This window comes from Falco naumanni, chromosome 7 (assembly GCF_017639655.2).
Source record: "Falco naumanni isolate bFalNau1 chromosome 7, bFalNau1.pat, whole genome shotgun sequence".
NCBI classification, from domain to species: Eukaryota; Metazoa; Chordata; class Aves; order Falconiformes; family Falconidae; genus Falco; species Falco naumanni.
The window spans coordinates 70,483,532-70,507,832 of NC_054060.1; the positions used below are offsets into that span (position 1 = coordinate 70,483,532).

Genomic DNA, 24,301 nt, shown 5'->3' on the forward strand with positions numbered 1-24,301 from the left:
TAACCTTTTCCGGGTGCAGAGCGCAGCGCTCGGAGCTGGAGCTGTGTCACCAGAGAGAATCGTCTGAATTATCTTACAACGGTCCCTCTGCTGGGATTCAGAAATGGGTCTTGGCCTCCAGGGAGAAGATAGCAGATTGCGGGATCTGGGGAAGAGAGAGGTCAAATCCGTGAGCTGGGCACATCTGGCCAACATTTTAGATGAGAGGCTGGCATCAGTCAGACACGGGCCTTCAGTTAGTGCTGCCTCCCAGAGCGAGGGGGGTGAGAGGAGGGTGAGGCGAAGGGGTGGATGGTGGGAACTTGGCTGTAATCACTCAACGGAGGGAGAAAGTGGGGCGTTTATTTGTTTATGCATATTTATGTATGTATGTGCGAGAGCCGAGCAGATGGGGGAATGATACCCATGTGTGCCTGTGAGACGGTACAAGTGAGAGGCGGGGGGCGGTGAGGGAGTCGGTCTAGGTATAAGCAGAGGAGAGGACAGGTGTAGAGGGAAGGGAAGGCAGAATTTTTTTAAAATATTTTTGCTTCTTCTTGCTCACCATAAAGGAGAAAACAGAACCTGCAGGGCAGCCAACTGATGGTCAGGCTGCCTGTTGATGTGTTTGTCCCTGTGGGGAAAGCCCAGCGCTGGGTATCAGCGACAGCCCGGCAGGGAGCTCGTTGTGGCTTCCAAGGCTGTTTGAGACCCGCACAGCTGTGGCACTTGGGGACACAGGTTGGGGTGGGCTGGGCACTGCTGGGGTGACGGTTGGGCTCGGTGATCTCAAAGGGCTTTTCCAATCTCAGCAATTCTGTGGTTCTGTGATTTTAAGTTTGCAGACGTGTGTGCCAGGACTGGATTTTAACTGTGTTTTGGGGACCATGGAGTGCACCGAGGGTCCCTGTGGCCGAGCCGTGCCCACCTCCCCCGGTGTCTGGCTCTCGCCCATGGTGGGGCACCGGTGCTCCTGGTGCTCCCTGCTGCAGCGGAGGGGGCCTCTGCCCTGCCCGTCTGCAGGAGATCCCGGACTGGGGTCCCAGGGCAGGGGTCCCGGGGCAGGGGAACCCAGGTCGGAAGGTCCCGGGGGTGCAGGGAGTGTCCCCCTGGGTGGGGGTACCAGGAAGAGGACTCCCAGGGCGGAAGGTCCAGGGGGAACCTGGGGCGAAAGGTCCGGGGGGGGGCGGGGGTTGTCCCTGGGCAAGGGTCCCTGGATGGGGGCTCCCGGGTTGGGGGTGCCAGGGCAGAATGTCCCAGGGCGGAAGGACGGGGGGGGAGCCTGGGGTGGGGGTCTCGGGACGGGGGCTCCCGGGGCGAAGGATCCCGGGATGGGGGCTCCCTGGGCGGGGGGTGCCGGGGCAGAATGTCCCTGGGCAGAAGGTCCGGGGGGGGCCCGGGGCGGGGGTCCCGGGGCGGAGGGTCCGGGGGGAGCCTGGGCCGGCCGGCAGCGCTGTCCGCGGTGCTGCACCGTGGAGCTCCCGCCAGCCCACCGGGTGGCGGTGGGGGGCAGCCGCCCGCACGCCCCCCCCCCCCCCCCCCCGCCCCCCCCAGCCCAACATCTGTCCGTCGGGGGCGAGGTGCCCACATCTGGAACGAGGAGGGCGAACAGCGGCATGCCCCCCCCGCCCGGTGCGGCTTTGCGGCACATCTGGGGGCGGCACATCTGGGAGGGGGGGGCGGGGGAGGGAGGGGGCGGGGGGAGGCCGGGCCGAGCCCTCCCCCTCCCCTCCCCCGCCCCCTCGGCCGCGCACGGCGCCGCGGGAGCCGGCAGCGGCCGGGCCATGCGGAGCGCAGCCCCCGACGGCGCGGCGCGGGGCTCGGCGCTGCACCATGGCCGCTGAGAACGGCTCGGCGGCGGGCGGCGCGCCCGGGGGGCTGCCCGGTGAGTCGCTGCTCGGGGGCTCCGTGAGTACGGGAGGGGGGGGTGGGTGAGGGGGGGGCACCCCCCGTGGGCCCCCCCCTCGGAGAGTCCCTGGCCGGAGTGGGAGTGCGTGGGAGGTGGGGTGCGCAGCCCCGGGGATGGAGCAGCCGGGCGCCCCAGGAGTTGGGAGGGATATCTCTGTCAACTTTCCCGTACTCCTGCCTCCCTCCGGGAATCCCGGGGGTGCCCCGAGGGTCGGGGCTGGTTCACTGCCTGGGCTGCAGCCCTGCCGGGGTATCGGGGCGAGCTCTGCCACCCCACTCCCCTGCGCCCATCCAAACCTGCGCTGCCCCCCCCCACCCCGGCATCCGTGGGACCTCGGCTCCCTCCGGTCACCCAGGAACCGGCCCTGGCAGCACCCTGCCACGGGCGTACGAGCAGCCTACCCCCCCGCAGTGGGGAGCTGTTTGCCCCCCACTTGCCTCTTGGAAGGAGATTTGTTTTCTGGGCAGGAAACTACCTGCATGCTTGCTTTGCTTCCCTCCATATCCCAACAAAAGCAGCAGGGACAGGAGCCTGTACCTTTTGGATACTTTGTCCCCATGCTGGGGACCACCCCCAGGATATGACCAGGCAGAAGTCCCCCCACTTCTCTGCAGAGCCCTTTGCCGGGTTGGGCGATGCAGAGGGGACAGGGCTTGCCCCTCTCTCCCTGCATGTGGATCCCACCTGCCCGTCAGCCCTTGCTGGCCCTGCTGGTAACAGCAAGGCTGCCCCGTGCTCTCTGTTGGCCCATCTTGGGCAAGGGTCAGGCAGCCCCACCCTTCTTTTCTCCCAAAATGACAAAGGCTTCAAATCAGGGAACGGTTCTTGTCATTTATTTAAATGAGAGCAATGCTGCCTTCTCCTCTCTTCTGCTTTCAACCCCTCTGTATGCGCTGTGGCTGTTCTAGCTGGGCTTTGCGAAGCCCACGGCCAGGGAGACCCTGCCCCACGGGAGGAACAGCTAGCGTCCCTCTGTGCCCTGCGCAGCTGGCGGGGCTGGCGGCTCCCTCGGCTCTTTGGAGGCTCCTGCTTTGTCACAGGTGCCTTGAGTGACCTCTGAGGGTGGCTTGGCTGCTCCTGCCACTACTTGCAGGATGAGCAAAAGGGCTGGGAGGGCTGGTACAGCTGGTTGATGCTGGCACTGTCTATCGAAAGACTCAGATGCCAGGGTCCTAGAGCCCAGGCTTTCGGTTAAACACCACCAGTGACAATGCTCACGTTGAAATCACAGGCGACAGCAAGATGCTTTTTGCTGTCATTATGGCTGGGCATCACCTCCTGCTTCCTAATGCCTCAGCTTCTGGGATCTGAGTGCCTGCTGCTGCTCTCCAGCCTGGACTAGGCCCCCGTGAGGCATCCCAACAAAGAGCAGAGCATCCCAGGGGCGATTTCACCCCTGCAGAGATCCTAAGAAACAGCGGCCCCTCAGCCAGGCTGGTGACCAGCAGGCAGAGCCCCTGGGTGGGGAAGGTGGGGTGGGAGCACGTATCTGGGCAGGGTGGTGTCCCTCTGTGTGGCAGCCCCCGGTCCCTGTGAGAGCTAAGCCCCCGCGCCCTGCTCTGAGCCAGCAGCAGGTTCCCAGCCCTGCTGGATGGAGCAGCGGCCCCGGCAGTGACCCAGTGAGTGGGCAGCGGGAAGCTGGCAGGAGGAGGAGAAGGAGGAGGGCTACCGGTAAAAGTCGTTTGTTTATTCACACGAGGGGCATACCCGTCTGGGTGGGTCAGTCTGTTTTCTTTCACAGAAGAGAAATGAACTGAAATGATTAATTAATGCTGTGATCCAATTACTCTGAGTTTGCAGAAGGAGCATGGTTTTTCTCTTTAAACTGTCCCCACGAGGATCCTATTGATGTCAGGTTGTGTCATGGTTGAGGTTTTGTTGTTTGTTTTTTTTTTAAATTAAAATGATAAACATCTCCCCAGGAAAAAAAAAAAAAAAAAAAGAAAAGAAAAAAAAAGAAAGGAAAAAAAAGGACAAACCCAGGGAATAAAAATAGTGAGACCAGGATGAGCGGCTGATGCAGAGCAGCCCCAAGCACACCTTCGCTGTGGAGCCCTTCTCTGCCTGCCCTGCTGAGCCCCAGCCAGTGGCATCCACACAGGTGAAGAGGGCTGGTGAGCGCCCAGCCAAGGTGGCAGACACAGCTCTGCAAGGGCAGCAGGGAGAGCGATAGCAAGGGCAGAGGGAAATGGAGGCTGTTTGCAAGGGGCTGCTGCTTTCTGCACAGACACAGCTCCTCTTTCCGCATGCACATACATGCAGCAAGAGTTTTGTGTGTGTGAGCTGACCCCTTCTCCAGGGCACACTACATCAGGGCGTTGATGGACACCTTCTGGAGATGCAGGCATTGTCCTTGAACCAGTCTCTGCTCAGTCTGACACAGGGCTATGCCCTTGTTGCTCTCCAGTAAGCCAAGGGAGGAGGCTTGCCTTGCATTTCAACATCCATTCTGGGCTGGCTCTAAAACCGTGTATTTAAAGGATGTGTTTTGGGGAGATGCGAGTGTGCGGGACCTGGCACAGCCGAGAAGTGGAAGTTTGGACCACACCATTCTCATCTACTTCCCCATCTCTCTTCATCCCTCTCGCAGCATCCCCTGCTGACTGCTCCTCAGCCTGCCCTAGCACCAGCACCCCTGGTGAGTGTGGCAGATGCCAGTGGTGGCGCAGGGCTTGGCACCTGGGCAGCGTTTAAGCCTTTCCAAGCTGGTGTTTGGAGCCACGCCAAAGCCATCCCTCTTCTGAGGGATTCGGGCGACCAGTCAGGAAACAGACACCAGTTTCTAAGAAGGGTCATGTGCTCTTCTGCTCAGGGCCCCAGCAGGCTGCGTGGTGAGCTCAGGTCTTACTGGGAGGCTGTTATCTAACTCATAGCCGAGTGGAGCAGTGTGCCAGTCTGGGGCGTCCCCAGGAGAGCATTGCCCACCACAGCATCCCTTTAATCCTCTAGGCACGAGAAAGTCTCACTGCATCCAGAGCCTTGAAGGTACCGAGGTTGGCCCTCGCACTATATTCAGACAAATTCATTTGCTGAAGCTTCAAGTAGGAATTTGGCCTTTTCGGGACAAATTAATCTGGGGCAAGCACTCCCGGGATTTTGCTGGTGCAGGAGCACAGGGCAGGTTGCCTCACCCATGGGTCCCCTCCCTTGATGTTTAGCAGCAGACACAGAACCAGCCCCTGGCACCTGGCTGTCCCTACCCTGTGTGCCTGTTGGCATCCATCCCACCTTCCCTGTGGAAGGATGTGCCGGTCCTCTTGGGACTTGACTCTGGGCCAGGACAACATCGTTTGGCCTGGCTCCATCCCTTGAGTCCCCCGGCACAGTGAGCATGAGCAAACAAGTCTCTGCTGGCAATGGTCCCCAGCCTGACCCCATGCATGCTGGGCACAGCTGCTCATGCCTTCACCCAGGGGCTGCTCGTGGGACCCTCCAGAGATGCCTTCAGCCCAGAGGCTGCACCACACAGAGGAGGAGCTCCAACAAAGGCTCAGCTTATACCTTGTCAGATGTAAATTTGCTTAGAAAATGAACTTCACCAGCCTGTCCGAGCCTCCAAATGCAGCGGCTGCAGGCACAGAGCCTCATCCCTCTGACAATCCCCAGAACGGTTGCTGGAGGTCCTGCAAATCAGATCTGGGGGAGTGACACCGGCTCTCCTGTCTTCCTGTGACCCTGTCCTCATCACCCCTGCATGTCCCGTGCAGCATGGCCTTCAGGCTCAGTACATGAGGCAGTGGCAGAGGTGCACAAGTGCGTTGTTCCCTCTCACCCCAGCGTTAGGCAGGCTGAGATGTGCTGGTGCGGAGGACCCACACCACCCCAGGCACCGTTCTGTGACTCAGAGAGGGCTGGAGAGGGACACGGGGAACCACAGGGCTGTTTGCTTGTCTTCAACAGCCTCGCAGAGGAGTTTCATCCTCGGTCAGCTGGCGCAGGAAGAGCAGCAGCTGGGAAGTTTGTCCTTTAAAGGCAGGACTCAGTGTAAACGATGGAGCTCCTCGGATGCAGCGGGCTCAGCCAGAGCTATCGAGTACTGAGCTATCAAGGCTGGCTGTGCTCTAGCCAAGAAAGCCAGGCGGAGGAGCAGCCCCCTGCTACTACAGCTGCTATTAAATCTAATATATTTTATAGCACCTTGCAGCTTGGCAGAGGCGGCGGTGGGCGCTGGCACCAGGTACCTCAGCTGGAGGCATTTGGAGGAGAGGGGTGCTGGGTGAAGTGTCGCCTGCAGGTTTAAGGCTGGTGGCAGAGTTGGTTTGCATCGGCTGGTTAACGGGTTAATGTCTTTAGGCTCTTTAAGCAGAACGAGATTGATTTGTCTGTGGGAAACTCAGAGCCCCAGTTGTGCAGCCCTGAGGTCTGAAAACACCACTCTGCAAACACGATGTCGCCGGCCCTCGGCCCGCTCCAGGTCACTGGGCAGCTCTCCGGAGGCATGCCTGGCGCCTCGTTTCTGTGACCCCTTGCTTGCAGACCCCCCCAGATGCTGACGTTAGCTGGGCCCCCCCATGGGCAGCACAGCGGGCTGGCTCTGCTGCCAAGGGACAGGCGTCCTTGCGGGATCTTTGCATGACTGAGATGGGAAGGAGCGTACCCTGCGTGTCTCCAGGGCCTTTGGGGTATTTTGGATCCCTGCTCTGCTGGCCGTGGCATCACGTGCAGCCCCAGCTAAAGCCAGAAAAGTGTGTGTGTGTGCACAGTGAGGAGAGCAATGAAACCCTACCAGGGTCAACCTTTGCATGACAACAGGCATGGGTTGCCTGGGCTTGGGTCTGCCTTTCTGCAGCACTTAGAAGCAGCGTCTAGCATGGTCGGTTGTCTCCAGGCTGCTCGAAGAGCTCCGACCACCCACCATGGCCCTTAAGCAATGCACAACTCATGAAACCCTCTGCTACCATCTGCTGCAGGCGATGAGGCAGCTAAAACCCCTGCCCAGTGCTGCGGGATGCTGCCTGTGGCACTGGCTAGGGCTGTGGCCAGCTGGGGACCACCATCCCCAGTGAGAGGTGACTCCTAGGCGGAGATGGACAGCCCGAGCTGGAGAGCTGCAGCCATGAAGGTTTCCAGCCACAGCACGGTTCCCACTCTGCCCAGCCAGCAGCTGGTGGGAGCCTGCAGGGAAGGCAGCAGGGAGGGGTCTGCAGGCAGCGTCCCTGCACAGGGGGTCTCCCTCTCGGCGGAGTTTCTTAGGGCTCTTCTGAGGGGGAGATACGTAATCCCTCTCTGGCACCCTGAAGCTATTCCCAACTCCTTTCTCTCCATCCTTCCTCTCCTCTGTTGTCATCACAGATGGGGTTTTCCACCTGCTCTCGTCCCTAGGCCCCCCACCCCTCCAGTGCTGCCTGTCCATGCCCTGGGCTCCCCTGCCCACCTTACGCTACAGACTCTGGCTCCTTGCTCACCTCCAGCTGCAAACCCTCTGGCAGGTCTCGTGGCCAAGCAGGGTCTAATATTTCCCATTTTCTTTGTCATTAGCACCCTAAAGTTTCCCTGCTGCTGTCTGCTCCCAGGGCTAGGGCTCTCCTTTGCCACATCCACATCCACCTGGCAGGGCCCTTGCACTCGCCCAATTCTCTGCCTTTGGCTCAGGGCAGCAGCTCTCTTTTCTCTCCTCCATTGCTTGGCTGGCTCATTCGTCCTCTCAAAGCCCCACGGAGCCTCACCCTGCTGCTCCTTGGAGCAAGGGGCTCTGGTTCCCATTGCCTGCTCTTTAAAATTTCAGATGAGCACTTTGGTGTTTTCTCTCAGCTCTGGGAGGAGTTGCTTACAGAGCAACACAGTCATCCCCCCCCCCCCCCCCCCCCCCCCCCTCCTGGCAGCTCTGTTCTGCCAGAGCAACACTACCGGATTGCCTGAGCTGCATCCCCATCCCACGGCCTGCCGGGACTCCGCTGTGGGCAAAGGGGGGCGGCACAGGGTGTTGCGGCTCTGCATGGGGGCCAGCCCCCACCTGACCCAGTGCCAGCCCTGGCTCCAGGGTGGGCTGGTACCCTGGGCAGGCGGCAGGGGCCTGGAGTGGGTGACCATGGCTGTGCAGGGCAGTGGCAGGGTGGGAGGGCTTCCCGCAGCTGGCTTCCCCGAAGAGGGGCTGAGTCCATCCTCCTTGCTGTCCCCAGGCAAGGCCTGTCCTTGTCCCTGGGGCAGGGAGAGCTGCTCTTCTAAGCAACCAGCTCTGGAGCCTTGCAACTCCCTGCCCTCTTCACCCCGCTCCAGCATCATCTCTCTTGCAGGCGTCTGATCCCGGCCACCAACCTCTCCCTGGGGAGAGCCCAGCTAATCCAGGCAGCCGCCTGTTCCTGTAACCTTCCCTTTCCCTCCTGTGGCCAGCTGAGCCCAGAACCCTTCCCGGCAGCGGGACCTGCACCTACAGCAGGACCCGCACCTACAACAGGGTTATTTCTGTTGCACTGCCTTGAAACAACTAGGTCCTATTAAAGCTTCAGCCCAGGGATATAAAAGAGCTTGAGCATCTCTCTGAGGCAGAGAGCATTAATGCAGTAGCTGGGAGGGGAGCAGTGTGGCTCCAGCCCAGGCTCCACTGAAAGCCCAGCACCTTCCCGGCTCAGTGACGTGGGCTGAGCTCTGCCACCAGCCCAGACCTGCAGCCCTGAGGCGGCCAAGGCAGAGGGCACAGGAGGGAGGCGACTGTGTGCCCCCCCCCACCCCCGCCATGGGATGCTGCCATGATGAGTGTTCTCCCCCTGTGACGGGACCCACTGGAGCGGGCTCAGGAGCTGCTGGGGAGCCACTGGGGCTCTGGAGCCAGGGGTCGGGCACAGCAGGGTAAGGCTGGACTTTGGCTTGCATGGCATTTGCTGGGCACGCTCACTATTGGTGTTTCACTGATAGGTTGTTTATTGGGCCTAATAATTGGGTGGCAGATGGTTAATTAATTGTCAGAGCAGCCAGCAAGCTGGTAGGTTATTTATAGGAGTGACTTTTAACCACTTAAAAATGCTTTCTCACTGATTTGCTCCTTGCCTGGTAATACTGTGGGTAGATGGTGTGCGGCCCCTTAGGAGCTGCGAATGATCCAGGGGTATGCTGGGGATACAGGCAAGCGGTGGGGGGCCAGCTCGGGCAGGGGGTGCAGCCATGCCAGCTTTGGGGTGCTGGGAGCATGCTGGGTGCTACTCACACGAGCAGCTCACGAGCCACAGCCCTGGCCTGCCGGTGCTCCTCACAGCCGGGGCACGATGCCTCAGATCAGGTGAAACCCGGCAGCACCCACCTAGTTCGGAGCAGCAGCGAAGGCAGGGGAGGCTCCTGGCTTGCTGGGGGCGCATGGTCCCTTCTGGCCCCGGACACAGCAAATTTTCAAAACCTGATGCACAAACACGTGCCGAGCACAGCAGGGGTTCTCCCACCCCCTTGCCTCCCCCCCCCCCCCCCCCAAAACAAGCTGGCAGCTCCACGCAGCTGAGCTCACCGCTTCGCCAGTGGCTCCAGGAAAAGCCATCAGAGACTCCCAGCTTGTGTGGACGGAGGAATTCGCTTTGCCTCATGAGAGCCAGTTGAATTGCAGAGGAAGAAAGAGGAATAAATTATTCAATGGGAAAAATAAAAAGCCCAGATCCACCCCATGCATTCCTGGCAAGAAGCAATTCCTCTGGCACGATGGCTCAGATCTCCTCTGGAGCAGGATAAGGACTTCAGGGGTCTATCGCCCCTTGCCATGCTGGAGGGGTGCCAGCACAGCTGCCAGCTGGAGCCAGGGGGGCAGAGGGAGCCCTGCCATCTCAGCGCAGCAAATCCTACCGGCCCTTCAACTCCTTTCTGTTTTCCTGGTTGGTTTATTGCCTTCATCGTTCCTGATGCAGAGGCACAGGAGCAGCCTGATACCAGCCCTCCCCGACAGGGCAAACACAGGCTCATCTCCCCTCCACACACAGGATGCACAGGCCTCCTCTTATCTCATATTTCCCCTCCCCCTGTTTTGTCTTTTCCATATATTTCCATATTTTGTGTTTTCCCCATATTGTATTTTCCTCTCCCCCTATATTGTATTTCTAAGGTGCCTGTTCCTGGTATCTAGGAGCTGTGTTTCCACACTCTTTGAGGGGTGTGAATCTGCCAACTAGAACAATCCCTCACTAGCTGTAAACAGGTGCCATGACTCAGGAACTAATTAGCAGCTATTAGATAATGCAATTAGCACCATAAACTGTCACCTCTCCCTAAGTATCCCTTCCCTTTGTGTGCATGAGCCATAAATGCAAGTATCTGTTCAGCATCTTCTATCCCTCTCCTCTTTTTTCTCCCTTCTCTCTTTAAATTCTGGTTGTAGCTGCACTAACTGCCCAAACCTGCATCACATCAGCAGTTTGACACGACGGAACGAATCCCATTAAGATTTTCACCCTCTCGGCGCTTTTAGGAAGGGTGAGACAAGCAGGGAGCTGGCAGCAGGGCTGGAAGGGCTGGCTTGCTTCTTTCCAATGGCAACAGCAGAGCTGATGCGCCCTGGCCCCAGCCCTCCGCACCAAGCTGGAGCAGGGCGTGATGTGTGCCCTCCCCTGGGACATCCCTGCAGCGGAGAGGGGAGCTTCCCTGCTGGCAGTGCCCGGAGCCCCACGGGGCCCATCCAGCCCGGAGCTGGCAGCCACGGCCACCCCATCCCTGCCGGGACAGGAGCTCCCAGGGCTTGAGGTCTCTTCAGGCTTTGCTGTTCCTCCAAAGGGCTGATTGCACCCATGCAGAGCAAAAGCCCATCTCCTCTGGGAGCAGCTCGCACCTGAAAGCCTCTGTGAAAGGTAATGGTTTCTTTAATTTCTTTCCTTCCCCTATGAACGTCTTCTTCCCCTGCCTGGTGTGTGAGCATGGAGCATGGGGCTTGGGCTCTGCCGGTGACACTGCTGGGTGCCTGCAGCGCCCTGCTCCTTCCCAGAGACCTTGCTTCAAACTGCATGTGGGCCAGCCATGACTGCCCCTGCTCCCCCCAGCCCCGAGGATGAGGATGGAGCTGGGACGAGGCTGGCGGTGACACGAGGGACAGGGCCATGGAGGGGCAGCCGGAGGCCGCACAGTACCGCGAGCTGAGGCAGGGAGCACTGGGGCTGCAGGGCTGCTTGCCCCAGGAGCTCATCCCACAGCTCAAGGTGCCACCATCCCGTGGTGGCCTAAATACCAGCCCCTCCTGCTCCTTCGGCACACCGTTTGGGGGGGGGGGGGTGGCCGGCTTCCACCACGCAGGGTGGAACAAGGCGGTGAGACCCTCTGTCCCACACAGGCTGAGTGCTCAGCGGGTGCTCAGGCACTAACTGCACCCGATGGAGCAGCTGCCTCTGGCCAGGGCAGACTTTTTGGCTACAGGATGACCATCGGCAGCCCATGACAAGGCTTTCTCCTTTCCTACCTGACAGCGAGCTGCAGGGCATTTTGCAGCGGCCAGCAGCCTGGGAAGGCTTGCTGGAGTGGCAAGGAAATGGGGGCTTCATGCCATGCCCCTCGGATGTCACCTTGTGACCGAGGAGGGTGGGCCAGCACCGGCTTTGCTCGCTTGCTCTGGAGCTGTCTCCTCACCCGACAGTGGTGGTACCCATGATCTCAGGCAGTGATGGGGACCCTCCTGTGCCAAGCGCTGGCCGAAACAGATGGACCCCACCGAAGTTACAGCCTTGTCTGCTTGCATCTGTGCTTTTCGTTTTCATCCATATCATGCGAGGTGTTGGGTGGGGAAGGAAAGGTTTCCCTGTCTTGAGGACACTCTTGTCGAGTGCTGCAATGGCCACAGAAACCCTTAGACCAAAAGATGCTATCAGTGAAGAATTGGAGGCTCCTAATGGCTTCAATGGAGAGGTGAAAACCAGCTGTAAGTCACTGCCAGAAGTCCTAGGGAGGGAGGAGGCCGGTGATGGAGTTCAGAGCAGCTCACTGGTAGGTCTGGGAGAGCACCCACCGAGCACCACCGATGATATGTGGGGGCTGAAAAGCCAACTGGTGTCACAGGTGGGGGGCCTCAGCCCCAGGAGCCTTTCTGAAGTGACCTCTGGGCTTCGCCAAAGCTGCATCTCCTCCCTGGCTGTGGTGCTGGCAGCAGGGGGAGGTGGGGCAAAGGGGGATGGAGACAGGGAGGGTGATGGGGGGTGAAGAGGAGAGGGGAAGGAGAGAAGAAATGTGCTCCTGGAGGTGCAGGAGGAGAGAGATAGGCACTGGGTGGGGGGAGACATTTAGTGGGGAGACGCCAGGGCCGGGAGAGGTCCCTTGATGTCTGGGGGCTTCACAGAATTGGGGACAGTGATGAGGGTGGTGTGAGAGTGGAGACGCAGTGGCACTGGTGGGTCCATTGCAGCTCTCCTGCCTGCACCCACCATCCTGGGGCACATCCTGGGGGCTCAGGCAGAGCTGGGGTTGCCGGAGAGCCGTGCCCCTCCCCAGGCCCAGGCCCTCCCCACACAGCCTGGGTGCTCTCCATCCCAAAGACGAAGACTGGGATCTATCCCTAGTGCCTATGCAGCAGGACACGTGGCTCGGTCAGCTGCTCTGAAACCTGGCGAATTCACAGCATCCTTGGCCTGCTCCCAGCTCCAGGCTGAGCTGCCTGCCCTGCTCAGGAAGGAAAGGCAGCACCAGTGAATCCAGTGAGTTCCAGTGAGGTTGGGGAGGGTGTCAGGGGCAGAGGAGAGCGATGGTGGGATGGAGAGAGCAGAAGATGGGGAAAGGAGGGATGCCCAGTAGGCTGGGGCATGGCAGAAAATAGCCAGGTTACTGGAGGTGAAGGCCAGTGGTGTTCACATCTTCCAGCTTGTACATGTTGTACATCTGTGCTGTACGTCTCTTCACACCTTAACCATTTTCATTCCCCCTCCTGCCCCCCAACGGGAGATTGCTCTAATTCTGCCCTTGGACCAAAGTTCATTTTCAAAGTACCCACTGATGTCAGCACACCAGTTTCCAGCGTGACCTCTGGGTGGCATCCAGAGACACACCAGCGGGGCTGCACCACTCTTCTCCCTTTCTCCTGACCCTCACAAACAGCTTTCTGGAGTGGGATGAGATGGACTGTCCTTACTTCAGGCAACTGAGAACACAAACCTTTGTCAAGGCGCATAATTAATTAAATGCACTTAGAAGAGAATGCCAGTTCACTAACTAAAGCAAAAAAACTGAACCCCTCATTTTAGCAGAGATGAAGGAAAGGGTTTTTTTTTCAAGATTTTTCAGATTTGTCCTGGAAGAGCTGGGGTGGATGTCTGCTTGATTGCTAGCTTGTCTGATCAGTTTGATTAGCTTTTACAAGTATGACAGCTAAATCTCCCCATCTCACCAAAGTGAAGAATTTAAAACTCATTTCAATTGTACTGAAACCAACCCCCGAACTGCCACAATTATATATTTCTAAGCCATTTTATACACTTATCACCTCTTCTTGCATCCCTGGCTGGGTGCCCAGGATGATGGCAGCAGGAACGGCTTTCCCTCTCCCTTGACGCATCCCTTGTGCTTGGAGCTGGGCAGTGCCACCAGGCTTCCTCACCCCATCGGTAGCTGACATTTAGTATCTACTGGAGGGTGTTGCTTTCTTTTCGAAGCACTGTGTCTTCGTGTGTAACAGGCTGAAAGGATAATGATACAGAGGTATTTCTCTGTCCCTCAGCCACTTCTTTCCCCTGCACATGTAAGAAAAGCCTAGCTGCTATCATCGCAGCTGCAGCCTTGCTAACGCAGGAGCTGTCTTAATGGCTACGTTGGTACCCTGGTGTTAGCATCTCGGCGGCCATGCTTCCATTTTCTCACACCTGCATCTCTTTTATAAAGTGGTTAGATTAAAACCCTGGCTGTTTGCTGATGGCAGAAATCTTCTATCCTCATCACAAATGAAAGGCAAGGGCATTTCTTTTAAAAGACTTTAAAAATACAAACCGACCCCAAAGCCTGCCAAATCCTGTTTCGGAGAGATGTGCGTTAATGGCATGTTTATACATTTAGCAAAATCAGCTTCAGGAGTCCCAGGAGTTGTTTGGAGCCAGTGCTGGTACCCAAGCCAGCTTGCAGAGACACGCTATGCCAAGCACTCCCGCTGAGAGCACCCGTGTGGGCACCCACGTGCCATGCTGGCTCCCACCGTGCTACCGGCAGCAGCACCCCGGGTGCTGGGTGAAGCTGCTGGAGAGGCTGTCCTCGCTGGGCTGGTGGGGTTGGGATGCCCCCTGCCCCCAGGGTGAGGCTGGTGGAGGCCAAGCAGGTTTGGGGAGCCTGGGTGGTGTGGGAGAGGCGGCTCCAGTAGGAAGCTCCTCTGTCCAGCCCACCTCCCCGGGACCTTTGCTTCCCCTTCCAGGAAATTCTTCATTTTAACACATCAGGTTTGGTCCATTGATTATTTTTTTTAAGGTCCATTCTCGTCTTACCTTGGGGAGGTTAACTGCAGGCACCTGGGTTTGGATGAAGGCAGCCTTTCCCTCCACCTTTTACGAATATTTCAGGTATTTCACAAGTAATTCAGGGCTGGGATAGCTGGCTTCACCCCATACATCTCCATGGCAGCCTGTGTGGCTGCCGCTGCAGCGTGATGTGGGATGGAGGGAAAGGGCCAGCATTTCCCAGCATCGCTGGCTGATGGCACTGATGTGGCCCTTTCCCTCTCTCGTGCCTGTTGGGGCTAGGCTGTGAACCAGGCTAGTCAAATTACCCCGTTTCAGCCTTATTTGCGTTTTCAGCATCTGCCACTGAGCAGTGTCACCCCTTTGGCAAGGCCACCTCTGCTGGAAAGGCTGGTGCCTCCCAGTAAGACGCTGTGGGACTCGCATGAACTCCTCGGGGCTGCAGCTGTAGTGTAACTTGCTGTTTTCCCTGTCCCAGATTTCATCTTCCAGAAGGAGCTGTTTGCCGCCAGAGACGCAGGTGAGCTGAGCGGACCCTGGCACGGGCTCTGCGGGGTAGCCCCCTCTTGGGGAGGTGCTTTGGGGAGGCTGGTGGGACGAGTGTGCTCCTGTCCCCGGGCAGGGCACCGGCTCTGCGCCGTGCTGTCCTTGCAGCGAGCGCTGTGCATCACTGCGCAGCTCCACAGCCCCGTGCACCTCTGCATGCCTTCCCGGGGCACCCCAGGGCTCTGCTCCTGCTGGGATGGGGCTCCTGGCTCTGCAGCTAAGGGACCACTGCACCGTGGCCAGAGGGCTGTCCCCAGCCCTCTCCCCGCTCCTCTCCCTGCAGCTCCGTGTGCCTTGCCCGTTGCTAAATAGGGACACAAAATGTGCCTTCAGAGAGCTCCCAGGGGAAGGCCGCAATGGACCAGAGAAACCCAGTAATGCCGGGAGGTTTTTTGAGTGCTGGCCTGGGAAACTGAGGAGGTGGCAATGTTGCCGGCACAGGCTGGCAGGGATGATATTCTCCCTTTCTGTCCCTGCTCCCCCTGCAGACCCCATGCGCAACCTCTCTGCTCAGCCCTGGCAGGCAAAGATGGCCAACCTGACCTACGACAACTTCACCCTGGGCAACCGCTCCGAGGTGGCCATCCAGCCTCCCACCAACTACAAGACAGTGGAGCTGATTTTCATTGCCACGGTCACCGGCTCGCTCAGCCTCGTCACTGTGGTAGGCAACATCCTGGTGATGCTGTCCATCAAGGTGAACCGCCAGCTCCAGACTGTCAACAATTACTTCCTCTTCAGCCTGGCCTGTGCAGACCTCATCATCGGGGTCTTCTCCATGAACCTCTACACGGTCTACATCATCAAAGGCTACTGGCCGCTGGGGGCTGTGGTGTGTGACCTGTGGCTGGCCCTGGACTACGTGGTGAGCAATGCCTCTGTCATGAACTTGCTCATCATCAGCTTTGACCGGTACTTCTGTGTCACCAAGCCCCTGACATACCCAGCCAGGCGGACCACCAAGATGGCAGGGCTAATGATCGCGGCCGCGTGGATATTGTCCTTCATTCTCTGGGCCCCTGCCATCTTGTTCTGGCAGTTCATTGTGGGCAAGAGGACAGTTCCCGAGAGGGAATGCTACATCCAGTTCCTCTCCAACCCGGCGGTGACCTTTGGCACGGCCATCGCTGCTTTCTACCTGCCTGTGGTCATCATGACGGTGCTGTACATCCACATCTCCTTGGCCAGCAGGAGCAGGGTGAGGAGGCACAAGCCTGAAAGCAGGAAAGAGAGGAAAGGCAAGTCCCTCAGCTTCTTCAAGGGCCCCATGATCAAACAGAACAACAATAACTCCCCCAAGAGGGCCATGGAAGTGAAGGAGGAGGTGAGGAATGGGAAAGTGGATGACCAGCCCTCAGCACAGACAGAGGCCACTGGACATCAGGAGGAGAAGGAGACCTCCAATGAGTCCAGCACTGTCAGCATGACCCAGACCACAAAAGACAAGCCCACAGCAGAAATCTTGCCAGCGGGACAAGGACAGAGCCCATCCCACCCCCGGGTGAACCCATCTTCCAAGTGGTCCAAGATTAAGATCGTCACCAAGCAGACTGGGACTGAATGCGTCACTGCCATCGAGATTGTCCCAGCTAAAGCCTCTGACCACAACTCCCTGGCCAACAGCCGCCCGGCCAATGTTGCCAGGAAGTTTGCTAGCATTGCCAGGAGCCAAGTGCGGAAGAAGCGCCAGATGGCAGCCCGGGAGAAGAAAGTCACCCGCACCATATTTGCTATCCTGCTAGCCTTCATACTCACATGGACTCCATACAACGTGATGGTCCTCATTAACACCTTCTGTGAGACCTGCGTGCCTGAAACAGTGTGGTCCATCGGCTACTGGCTCTGCTATGTCAACAGCACCATCAACCCAGCCTGCTACGCTCTCTGCAACGCCACCTTCAAGAAAACCTTCAAGCACCTTCTCATGTGCCAGTACAGGAACATTGGCACAGCCAGATAAACTGGCGCTCAGGGACCACTTCAGCAACTTTACGGAAGCCCTTCCCTTTGCCTCCTTTGCCAGGGTGGGAGGTCCTCTGCTCCCCACTCACAACAGTGCAGACTGTGCAGTGATTGCGGATGATGCCCTTCATCCAACGCTGACAAAGGTCCAAGGCACCTCTGAGCTGCAGCTCCTTCCAATCCCCCTGGGCCTGGGGACCGGCTTGGGGAGCCAGCGGGAAGGCCAGAGGCGAGAGGAGGAGATGGAGTCACCAGGAGCCCTCCCCAGCTCCCTGCTTTAGAGAGGCTGGCAAAGTGGCATCGGTGTTTCTCCTAAGACTGGATGCCTCTTCCCCCGCTGCTGACCATCTCCAGGGTGTCAGAGCTTGTCTGCATGCAGACAGCCTAATGCTGGATGCTTTCAAGAGGCTTTTAAACCATTTATTACCCAAGAAATGAAAAGAAACTGGGACCAAACATTTGTCAGCCATCTTGGACCAGGCTGGCTCGGGCATGCTCACGGGGAGCCCTGCTAGCCCAGCCAGGCCCCCTCCTGAGGCCGATTGCACCTGAGCAGATGTGGCAAGCTCCTTCCTTTTCCTTGAGAGACATCACCGTACATCTTCACACACGGACTGGCAGGTGAAATTTTCCCCTGGGCCTCGGCTCCACTTTCCCCTTCATGCCCTTCCTGCCCTTGGCCGGACAGCCAAACGAAGCCTCCTACACGATGGAAACTAAAACTGCAAAGCAAAGCAGCGGTGTGGAGCAGGACCTCTCTCCACAGCCCCGGGGGAATGCGATCCCCAAGAAGTGGGCAGCAGCGACAGTGAGGATAACTGTCCTTGGGAGGGATGGAGAGGAGCTGGGGGGTCTCAGGGGGTTGGGAAGAGGGTCTGCAATGTGGCTGAGATGCCCTGTGTCATATGGGCCATGAGCAGGTCCCCGCTCTGCCCATGGTGGGTATGGGAGACCTGATGCATGGCTCTGGGAGTGGGAGAGGACAGTGGTGGCCCCCAAGCTCTGCTCCTGCCTCGGGTATAGGGGGATGCCCTAGGGAGGCCAAAGGAACCGGCTGCTGAGCTTTGTAAATGGACGTAACCCTGTCGTCGGTGTTGTGGCAGAGCCCTCAGCATGCGGGCTTCAGCCAGCGTCTCCAGCCCCTTCCCGTCCCACCCACGTGCGCAGCCCGGACCACCAGGGGCTGCTCCCCAGCTTCTCCCAAAGCCCACTTTCTGCAAGCCTTGTTGGACACAGCCGGGTGCAGGCAAGGGACGGGATGGGGCCATGCTGGCACTGGCAAACTCCGTGTCCGTATGTCCTTCCCATCCCTGTGCAGGGGTGATGCTGCGCAACCTGGAGAAAGGCTGCCCCCCAAACCCCGGCCACTGCCTTTAGGATAATTCACATAGCGGTGCCCAAAACGCGTGGTGGGCTTTTGGTATCTTCTTTTTTTTCTAAAAAAACCTGTTACAACCATGGCCCAACACACCCCGAGACAAATAAAGAGCTTGGACCAGAAAGCAACGGCTACAGCATGAGGACTGAATGAGTTTTCACCTGGTCACTCCTCTCCAGCTTCCCAGTGTTGCTCACTGGTGACATTTCTGGGGGTGGCAGCCCCAAGTGCTGTTGAGAAGAGGCAATGAGGTCTGACCCATGTACCTACTCCGGGACCACATGCGTGTAGCACCCAGGGCACTGGTAACTTCACCGCTGGTCCCCGTGGGGTCAGCAAAGCTGGGGTTTGCTGGAGTTTCCAGCACAGCAGCAGCTCGTGGGGATGACAGGTGGGTTCCGACAGGGTTTTTTAAAAAGATTTTTATTGGAAAATAAAACAAACCCCATTTTCCAAAAGAAGTGAGAGCTCCCACCCAGCACCGGTGTCAGTGTGTTGAAGGCAGAGGGGCTGCAGCCCCAGCATGGACACATGTGGTGAGAAGTGATGGAGAGGGGATGTGGTGGTTCCTGGGGGCAGTGGCTTTGTTTCCCCCAGCTGCTGCAGGGAAGTCATGCCCCGGCTGAAGGGATGCTGGAAGAGCTGAGGGCAGTCCTCACGTAAGTAAGGGGCGAGAGTGATGGGGTTACTCAGGCATTCAACACTCAGCCCTTCCCTCCAGCACCGGTACCCGGTAGAGGAGTGAGGAGGGTCCTGGGCTTGCCAAAGGACGCGCTAAAGACACATCTGTGTCAGAGGATGGAAAAAAGTTGCGGTCTCATCCCAGCTCTCCAGGCGCATCCCAGCAAACCCAGGACACCAGCTGAAGGGAGGCGAGTGGGATGCACTGGCAGCAGTGGCAGGGAGCAGGGCAGCACCTCCTGCAGGGCGGGTGGGTTTGCTCTCTACAACACTAGTGATTAAAACAAGGCATCTCAGTGAAAGAGGAGGTCATCGAAAGGAGGAAGGAGAGGAGGAGGAGGAAGACCGGAGCATGGGCCGGCTGCAGCTGGGCATCCAGCCCCATAGGCACCGTGTTGAGGGGCCAAGGAGGATGCTGGCTTCCCGCTCTAGTCCTTCCCCTTGCCCTTCTTTGCTGCATCCAAGAAACAGAAGAGACAAGGGTTAGTGCATCTGCTGGCAGCCCACCGAGCCCCCAGACGCTGCCGTGGCAGAAGTGCAGCCGGCACGGCGCAGGGGCTGCATCCCTGCAGGCAGCCTACCCCCACCATGCAAAGCCACGCTTTACACCAGCCCCACTGAGGAGAGGGGGAAATCCTCATCCCAGCAGAGCTAGCAGTGACTTGGGGGGGGGACACCAAGGTTTTTCCTAGCAGCACCCGCATCCCACCCAGCCAGCAACTGGACTTCGGGGCTGTCGCATGTGCTGATGCAGAGGGGAGAGCATACTGTGTGACCTCCCACACCACCAGCAAAGCCCAACCCCAGCAGGCCAAGCTGCCCCTGAAAAGCCCCTGCCCAGGGTGCCAGTGGAAACCTTCTGGGGACAGGAGTGGTGGGAACTGACCTTTGGACTTCGATTTGATCTTGGAAGAGCAGGGCTTGGTCACATAGACAATCTCCTCACATTGGGCATTGTACAGGGCTTTCTTCAGGATGCCGGAGCGAGTCTTCACACCAGTCTGAGCGCTACATCCCCCCCAGCTCTCAAATTTGTACTTGCAGTCAGCTGGGAGGGAGGGGAGAGGCATCAGAGCTGGCCAGCACCCAGCGTGGTCCCCAGCACCAGCCACCCAGCCCAGGGTGGTCCCCAGCCACCACCGCCACACACCCACCTCCAAACTTCTTCTTCCAGTTGCAGGGGATCTTGCACTTGAGCTTCTTACTCTCGTCTTTGCAAGTTCCCTCACGGTAGCCCAGGCCACAGTCCTTGCTGTTGGGGACGCAGGGTCCCCAGCGCCAGTCCTCGCACTTGGAGCCGTCCTTCTTCGCCTTCTCTGCGAGGGAAGGCAGAGTGGGTGCTCACTGCAGGGACACAGGAGCACGCCCTGAGCTGCCCCCCAGCCCCCTGCCCCAGGCAGCCCCTCACCTTTCTTGTTTTTGCCAGCCTCGGCGGTGGCAGCCAGCAGAATCAGCGCCAAGAGGAGGAGGAGGAAGCCCCGGACCTGCATCCTGCCTGGGGAGGAGGGAGAGGGTGAGGCGGGTGGGATTTGGGGCAGTGAGGAGGGGGCATGGTGGGCTGCAGGCAGCCTGTCCGGGAGTGAGATGGCAGCTGCCTCTGTTGCACACATGCATGTACACCCCCATGCCCTGCTTGTAGCCACCCGTTACACCACATGTGTTGGTTGTATCAGGAAGGTTAATTGTGTATCTCAGCAACTGCCTCTGAACAGGGAGCTGTTGGGCTGGGAGCTTGTTCCCATCCCTGCAGGCACCCATTGCCTTGCGTGTGGCTGCAATGCTCTGCGGGGACCCCCGCACCCCACACAGCAGCTGGGGAAGGCTCTTTGGTTGGGTGCACCCAGCACCAGGCTGCCTTAGCTGCTCCTGCGCCCGGAAAGCAAAGCAGCTCCCATTGGCATGCTGCTTCCCAGTGCTGGTCCCCAGGCCCTACCCCCCTGTATTTCTCCGTGGCTCCTTTATCCAGCACGCAGCAGGCTGCCACCCCGCACCAAAGAGCCCCGGGGCCACGGGAAGGCAGCTGCCATGGTACCTTTCTCCAGCTCCAGAGGAATCCAGGGAGGGAAAGAAAAAAGCCTAGCAAAAACAAACCCGCTGCCATGAGGGGTCTGAGAGCTAAACCAGTGGATTAAACACTAAAAAAAAAATAAATACATAAAGGCCCCACAGCGTGGGAACAAGTTGGAGAGATGGAGCGGGAGAGCTGCGCCCACTGCTGGCACCACATCCACCGGCACAGCACCCGTGCGCGCACGGGGAGGGGGTGCATGCACCTGGGAGCAGGTTGGGGGCGAGGGTGCACACACACAAGGGTGCAGCACCCCGGGCCTTGCCCACACCACCACAGTGGCCTTGGGCTGGGTGATGGCTCCCCTCCAGCTGCCACCGTGAGCATCTGTGGGATGCTGCTGCCGACACTGGGGTCCCAGCTCCTGCTCCTGGCAGGAGCGCAGCCATGCAGAGCTGACGCCTCAAGTCTGGCGGCCCCTTCCCTGCTCCCCCAAAGCATTTTAGGACGACACCCGTATCTGCGTGGCAGCAGCCAGTCAGCAAATACATCACCCCTGCCCTGGGTTCACGATGGGCTTGGTGGGACCAGGCTGTAGAGTAAGGATGCACCTCGTGCCTTGGGGGATGTCAGTGCAGGGAAGAGCCCGGGGTCAAGCATTCCCTCCCACCCCCAGGCTGCCAGTTTGGAGAGAGCAGCTCTCCGCATTATTCAGGCTCCAGCACACTCACCTTTCATGTGTCCACTGCCACGAAGCGCTCTGCATTGAGCTGTCACAGGGAATTACACACCCCAGCTGGCTGAAGGCGCAGCCAAGGGGGTGCGAGCTGCCTTCCCCCTTGCCCAGTCCGGCTGGGAGCCATCCTGCCGAGCACGGCACGGCTCAGCCCTGCTCCCACCCAGCTGCCTTCAAAGGGGGCGAGAGCTCAGCCCGGATGGGCCGGTTACCGATGGCAAGGCTAGGGCTGAGCGGAGTTACAGGTCCTCCCGTCCCACTTCCTGCAGCAGCTCTTATGGGGCGGCACCTCTGATGCCCACACAGCATCCCCCTGATTTCAGGTGCTCTGCAAACTTCCACCCTCTGCTGCAGACCATTTCCCTGTGCTCCCGCACCCACCTCCCAGCCCAGGTGCCATGGACGCAGCCCGAGTGCCCAGGGCAGACAGCCCCAGCTGCCGTGCTCACCCCTGCCTCCCTCCAGGCACAGACACCCTCTGCTCCCCACGGCAGGGGTACCGGGGTACCCAGGGATGTGGGAGGGGAGGCTCCAAGGGGCAGCGCAGCTACAGCCCCAGGAACTCCTGGATCTGCTCCCAGGCTCTGCCCAGCACATCACATCCCCCAGGCAAAGGTCTGCAGTGAGCCTCAGCTGTGGCTCATCCTAAAACTTTCAGAAAGGACTCGGCAGTGCAGTTTTCCAGCTCGTTTTCCAAGCAGCCAAGGGACCTTTCCTTGCCGGTCAAACAAGAGCTGCTCTGGTTGGGCTGCCAGCGCCTTCAGGCGTGTTCGCACAGCCCAGCTCCTCCCGCATCCCTGTGGTGCCTGGCTCCTCTCCTGCTCAGATCTCGGCTGGCTCTCATCGCGTTGGTCTCTCCCAGGAACGGGCTGCACGAGCGGAGCAGCCTGGAGCTTGGCCACACCATGGCAGCCCCTGTTTCCCCTTCCCCCTGCACCTCTAGCTGCCCCGGGTTTGAATAATCTAGGATCAGCTCTATAAAAAAAAATAAAATAATCGCCTGGTGATGGTGAAGCAAAGCCCAAATACCCAGCGCTGCAAGGGGCTCAGACCCCTCTCCGGACACTGCTCGGGGCCAGGCGATGCCACCAGCAAATGTGTGGGTCACACCACCCTCCCCAGATCCTGTCCCCTCGCCGCCGCCCCGATGCTCTCCCGGGAGCGGGGCAGCTGCTGGGCCGGCAGCCCCCCGGCACCCCCTCTTCCAGCAGCGGGACCCCTCGGCTGGGCTCCGCCTGCAGCTGGCCCTGGCAGAGGTGGGCGCAGGACCGCTGCCCTCCCTGCCTCACTGAGCTCCCCGCCTCCGGGCAGCGAGCCCAGCGCTTGGGGAGCCCCTGGCCCGGGGCGCCCAGGGACCGCCGGCTGCCAGGAGAGGGGGGGCTGAGCTCTGCCTCACCGGGAGGCTCTGCTGGAGGGGAGCGGGGTGCTGGGGGGCTCTCCAGCAGGAGGTCTCACCTTCGCCTGGCAGTGAGGAGAAGGTGCTACTGGAGGAAAGGGGCTGCCGGGTGTCCTGCCTGCGCATCGCGGGGCACATTCCCACGCTGCCACCCCCTGCTCCCTCCCCCGGGCAGCTGCTGTGCCGGGACCCCAGCGCAGCCCCCTCCCCTCCCACCGCTCCCCCCCCCCCCCGGACTCGCCCCCCGGCGGGGCTGGCCGTGCCGGGCCCCGGCCGGCGCATCTCGCCCCACCTGAGCCCTCCCCGAACCGGTGGGGGTGGCCCCCCAGGGTGGGGGGCACCGAGATCCCGAGCCACTGCCTCAAGCCCTGCCCGCTCCGCAGGAGTCCCGCCTGCCTCCAAACCCCAGCCCTCCTGCACCTCCAGGCACTTCCCTGGCTCCTGGCAGGCGAGCCCGCACCCGGGGTGGGGGGCTCCCCCCCCAGACTCGACCATGCACCGCCCCCCGCCCCAGCAAAGCCCCTCGCCCCGCCGGGGAGCCCTCCGCCCGCATTACCGCCGCCTCCCCAGCCAGGCGCCCATCCCCGTGGCGTCGGGCGGGCGGCCCCACCATCCGCGGGGGCTTGGAGTGGGGGTCCGACCGCTATTTCGGGGGGCGGGGGGTGTCCGGGGGGTCCCCGCCACTCACCTGCGGAGCGGTGCGCGGAGCGGAGCTGCTGCCTTTGTGTGGCGGCCGCGTGCGGAGCCCCGCGCAGCGCACAGCGGCCCCTGACGTCGGGCTCGGCTGGCAGCAAAAAGGTGGTTTTTTAGCCCAAAACTTTCCGCAGGCTCCTCCCCTGCCTGCCCACCCCCGGCCAGGCACAAAGGCAGGCAGGCCGGCCGGCGGAGGGGCGGCCCCGGGGGGGCAGGCGGCCCCCCCAGCTCAGCCCGGGAGGGTGGGGGGCACGGCCCCGTGTCCCCCCGCCTCACCTTCTGCCTCCGGGCTCTGCCTCTTGGGGGGCTCTGCAGAGCAGGGGGGTCCGGCTGGCTGCGCACCCCGACATCAGCCCCGGGTGGCTGCAGGGCTGCGAAGGTGGTGAGGGGCTGGAGCATCTCCCCGGGGAGGAAGGGCTGAGCGGGCGGGGGCTGTTCAGCCTGGAGAGGAGCAGCTGAGAGGGGATGTCACCCACGGCTGCAGGTATCCCCGGGCGGGTGCCCAGGGGACGGGGCCAGGCTCTTCCCAGCGGTGCCCAGCGACGGGACGAGGGGCACCGGGCACAAACCGCCACACGGCCGGTTCCCTCTGAGCAGGAGGGAGAACGTGTGTCCCTGGCGGGTGGCGGGGCGCTGGGCCGGGCTGCCCAGAGCGGCTGGGGAGGCTCCTTCTGCGGGGCCATGGTGCAG

The 24,301-nt window shown here is 60.1% G+C and overlaps 2 protein-coding genes across 3 annotated transcripts; one reads left to right on the plus strand and one right to left on the minus strand.

Moving 5' to 3' along the window:
• Positions 1 to 1,735: 1,735 nt before the first annotated feature.
• On the plus strand, positions 1,736 to 18,381 carry CHRM4 (cholinergic receptor muscarinic 4). Its single transcript, XM_040602039.1, has 3 exons — positions 1,736 to 1,864; positions 14,690 to 14,731; positions 15,246 to 18,381. Exons 1-3 carry the CDS (start codon positions 1,813 to 1,815, stop codon positions 16,715 to 16,717), a joined length of 1,566 nt encoding a protein of 521 aa, XP_040457973.1. The 5' UTR covers positions 1,736 to 1,812; the 3' UTR covers positions 16,718 to 18,381.
• Positions 18,382 to 18,501: 120 nt separating this feature from the next.
• MDK (midkine) lies at positions 18,502 to 23,697 on the minus strand. 2 transcript variants are annotated; one of them, XM_040602040.1, is made up of 5 exons: positions 23,607 to 23,697; positions 20,187 to 20,273; positions 19,933 to 20,094; positions 19,665 to 19,826; positions 18,502 to 19,232 (listed from the first exon to the last, which is right to left on the minus strand). In XM_040602040.1, exons 2-5 carry the CDS (start codon positions 20,266 to 20,268, stop codon positions 19,207 to 19,209), a joined length of 432 nt encoding a protein of 143 aa, XP_040457974.1. In that variant the 5' UTR covers positions 20,269 to 20,273; positions 23,607 to 23,697; the 3' UTR covers positions 18,502 to 19,206. The 2 variants fall into 2 exon arrangements, with proteins under 2 accessions (XP_040457974.1, XP_040457976.1); XM_040602042.1 differs by having other exon boundaries at positions 20,187 to 20,269; positions 23,607 to 23,675.
• Between the last annotated feature and the right edge of the window lie 604 nt (positions 23,698 to 24,301).

Coding starts and splice junctions, on each gene's coding strand:
- CHRM4 (XM_040602039.1), top strand. CDS start 1,813: ATGGCCGCTGAGAACGGCTCGGCGGCGGGCGGCGCGCCCGGGGGGCTG. Junction 1,865..14,689: donor CGCGCCCGGGGGGCTGCCCG/GTGAGTCGCTGC, acceptor TCCCTGTCCCAG/ATTTCATCTTCCAGAAGGAG. Junction 14,732..15,245: donor GTTTGCCGCCAGAGACGCAG/GTGAGCTGAGCG, acceptor CTCCCCCTGCAG/ACCCCATGCGCAACCTCTCT.
- MDK (XM_040602040.1), bottom strand. CDS start 20,268: ATGCAGGTCCGGGGCTTCCTCCTCCTCCTCTTGGCGCTGATTCTGCTG. Junction 20,095..20,186: donor GGCTGGCAAAAACAAGAAAG/GTGAGGGGCTGC, acceptor CTTCCCTCGCAG/AGAAGGCGAAGAAGGACGGC. Junction 19,233..19,664: donor GATCAAATCGAAGTCCAAAG/GTCAGTTCCCAC, acceptor TCTTGGATGCAG/CAAAGAAGGGCAAGGGGAAG.